Raw genomic sequence first — 3683 nt, 5'->3', positions numbered from 1 at the left:
AGTTGTCTGTTATCCAGAAGAAATCCTGTTTTAAATTTTCTCTATAAATAATTCTGAAACAAAATCTGTCCTATTTACATATGCCTAAAAATGAGAATGCACAAAACTAGAGTTGATACAAAACCACATTTGTTTTTTAAATCAATTCAAATAAAGACTTACCAAATATGGGCTAGTAAGTTAGAAGGTAAACCTGTCTTCAGGAAGATTTCACGGACTTCCAATCCAGACACAAATCCATCCATATCTTTATCAGTTTTCAGGAAGATTTCATCATATTTAGCTTTTTCTGCAGGTGATACAACCCACTACAGGGGAGAAAACAATAAAAAAGAAATAAAAAAAAAATATATATATATATATATATATATCACACACACATACAATTTCTGCCAAATGAAAAAAACTTTGAAGTGTCACTCTTTCAACCCATGACCGATATCTGTCACAAATTCTGAGTAATTCTACCCCACTAACTACTAACTACAGCAACAATGTATCACTTCCATCACACCTCAGTCAAAATGCTGTGGTTACAGAAGAAAAAATATAGGTCAGTTGAGACTATAGTATTTATAGAGGTCCATTAACTTTTTTCCTTTTAAGTAATGAGTAAATTCAAGCACAATTAACTCTTGATTTATGAATGACCACATTAATATGGGTAACTGGGAGAGTCTGTATAAACAAAATATTCAGAAATTCTCAGTCTCCATTATTTTATAGTTTCATTCAGCATTGTTAATTGTAGCCAAAATGTTTGCTTTGCATATCTTGTCATTATCTTCCTTTATTCCACCAGACAAGAAGCAGGCTGGAGGAAAAAAATGTCTTGGACAACCCAAAACTGGATAATTTGAACCCCAAAAATCAAGAGTTAACAAGAGATTAAACAAACAAAAACACCTATTAACTATGCCAGGCAAACATGCCAGATTAGCATGGAGCACCTGCTACCTCCAACTTTAATTCAAGGTAGATCAAGGCAAAGCCAATAAAATGTCCATATGACCTAACTAAGTCCAAATACAGGAGAAGGAGTATCAGTTTTCTCTGGAAAATCACAGTATGCAGGTTCATCCAGAGGGAGCTCTAAACCTTTGATCCCTTTGGTTGCTCCTTCTGTCTTCATCAAGCAATCAACTGTTAAATGCCATGCACTTTGTTAAAAAAAAAAAACCAAAACAGTCCTTTAACACTGATAAATCTATACCTGTTTTAATGATGCTTTGGTAGGTAAAATGCCTACAGGTGGTAAGGAGTGGTAAGATTCCTTGACTGGTGATGAAGTGGGGACCAACCACACAGAGCCTGATATACTGACCGTTTTCCTCTTAGAAGGTGGCACCAAGGCTGGAGGCAAGGACATTGGCACAGGTTCTTTCTCCAATGCGCAGTATACCAAAAACATGGCCTTCAAAATAGAAGAGGCAGGGTCATACACATTAAAAGCATTTAATAACATCCACCCATTCAACTGATTATTATTCAACAATAAAGCATCTTCAAGCTGTACCAAATTCCTTTGTTAAGAAGGGGGAAGGAAAAGAGGAGAAAAAAAGGGAGAGGTGAAAGGGAAGAGGAAGAAAAGCAAATAAATCAAAGCTAAGCAACTTTTAGAAAGAGATCCTGAGTAGCTAAAACACACCCTTCAACTAAAGTTCTTGCAATGTCAAAAAGCAAACAACCTGGAGAAAAAAAAATATTTGAAAAGAAAAGAGCTCGTCAACCTAATATATAAAGATTACAGTTCCTAGAAATTAACAGAAACCCAAAATCCAATAAGAAAATGGATGAAGAGTAAGAACAGATTTTACAGAAAAATAAATACTACAAATGGCTTATCCTTTAACATATAAAAATATGCTCACTTTCACTCACAAGAAAACTGCAAGTTAAAGCTATATTAAAATACCATTTTCCACCTAATTGGCAAAAATCCAAAGTTTCATAATGTACTCTGTTAGCTAAACAGAGCAAATAGGTACTTTCATACACTGCTATTGGGAGCTCAAACTGGTACCAAGTCTATCAAGGGCAACATCTACCAAATTTATTTATTTCCCCTTTGGCTCAGCAGTCCCACATCTGGAAATCTATCCTCAGACTTACCTGCTTACACAGGAAACACTGTATGAAAAAGGTTATTAATTACAGAATTGCTTGTATTAGCACCCAAGTGCTCATCAACAGAAGACTGATTAAAAAGTTATAGTACATCCATACAATGAAATACTATGAAACAAAACAAAACAAAAAGAGAAACATTTGTATCTTAACTGTTGTGGTACCTTCACAGGTATATATAATTGTCAAAACTCATCAAATTATATATTTAAATTGAGTGCAGTTCATTGTATATAAAGTAGTCCTCAATAAAGTTTTCCAGGTTAAAAAAAAAAAACAATCATGGCGCTCTCTATATGAAAAGATATCCAAGATACACTGTTAAACATGAAAAAAGGAGGTTGAACAGTGTGTACACTGTATTATCTTCTGTGGTAAGGGAGTAATAATTATTTATATTTGTTTATATTTGCATTAAGAAATTATAGAAGGATAAACAAGAAACTATAGGCTGTCCCAGGATATCCTTCCCATTCTGAATTCAAGGTACCTTCAAGACTTTCAAAAGATGAAAATTTTCCATGACTATTTTTAAGCGTATGAAATTACTCAAAGCAACTTGGAACTTCCAAAAAAATTCCAACAACTGGGAGGAAGCTTGAATATTCTTAATTTTTTTCTTCCATAAAAATGACACTTCTCCATCAAAAGATGTTTGCTTCTAATTCTAAGTTTTGTGCGGCTTTCAAATCATTATTTATTGGACACCTAATATAACAGTGATCCGTGATTTCTGTGATTATTAATATTTTACAAATGAAGAAAACTGGAGGCTAAGAGATGCTACGCAACTTGTCTGATATATTTTTAAGAAGTGATAGAGTAAGGGTCAAACCATGATTTTCTGGCTACAAAGCTTTTTTTTCCAGATTTATCAGCTTTATGAGGAGCACACATGTAATTTTACAATACCATGCTCTCTTCTACAAACAATAAAACAACCTTTAACCCACTGGTACCCAAATTGCAGCAGGCATCAGAATTACCCGGACAGCTTGACAAAGCACAGACTTCTGGGCCCTGCCTCCCCAGAGTTCTAGGATCCGTAAGTCTGGAGTTGGTCCTGCAAATCTGCATTTCTAACAAGTTCCCAGGTTTTTTGTCCTGGGACCACATTTAACTATTTGACCCAAACCAAGAATTTTCCTTTCTCCATTCACTAGTCAACTTGAAGAATTCAATTTCAGTTTTAGAAACACACAAACCTTCTATCTCCACAAGTTTAAAACTCCAGAAAGAAAACACACACAAACCTTCTATCTCCAGAAGTTTAAAACTCCAGAAAGAAAACAATCTGGTTAGAAGATACTTTCAACCAAATTCACAATATATGTAATATTATTACACTGGCACTGAGCTAAAAGAAGTGACTAACATGCACAGTAAAGGTCAGCATTCCTCTTGCTGCAGATGGGAGTCATTTCCTGGAAAAGTGGACACTGGAAGCAAAAAAAAATGTCAGCCATCTGCTTCCAGAAGACAACACATTTTTTTTAATTAAAAAAATGCTATATTATTAATTTCGTATTGCTTTGAAAATAGTTTCCCTGACAAAA

The 3683-nt window shown here is 34.4% G+C and overlaps 1 protein-coding gene across 1 annotated transcript in view; it reads right to left on the bottom strand.

The window, feature by feature from the left end:
• The window catches only part of EPS15 (epidermal growth factor receptor pathway substrate 15), a 130753-nt gene that overhangs the window by 84884 nt on the left and 42186 nt on the right, over positions 1-3683 (bottom strand). Inside the window, exons 9-10 of the mRNA XM_019632320.1 lie at positions 1325-1414; positions 163-308 (exon numbers count right to left, since the gene is read on the bottom strand). Coding sequence (XP_019487865.1) covers positions 163-308; positions 1325-1414 — 236 coding nt within the window. The remainder of the gene's footprint in view (positions 1-162; positions 309-1324; positions 1415-3683) is intronic.

This window comes from Hipposideros armiger, unplaced genomic scaffold (genome assembly GCF_001890085.2).
Source record: "Hipposideros armiger isolate ML-2016 unplaced genomic scaffold, ASM189008v1 scaffold_1120, whole genome shotgun sequence".
NCBI classification, from domain to species: Eukaryota; Metazoa; Chordata; class Mammalia; order Chiroptera; family Hipposideridae; genus Hipposideros; species Hipposideros armiger.
The sequence above is the reverse complement of the archived record's forward strand: the minus strand, read 5'-3'. Positions and strand labels throughout refer to the sequence as shown.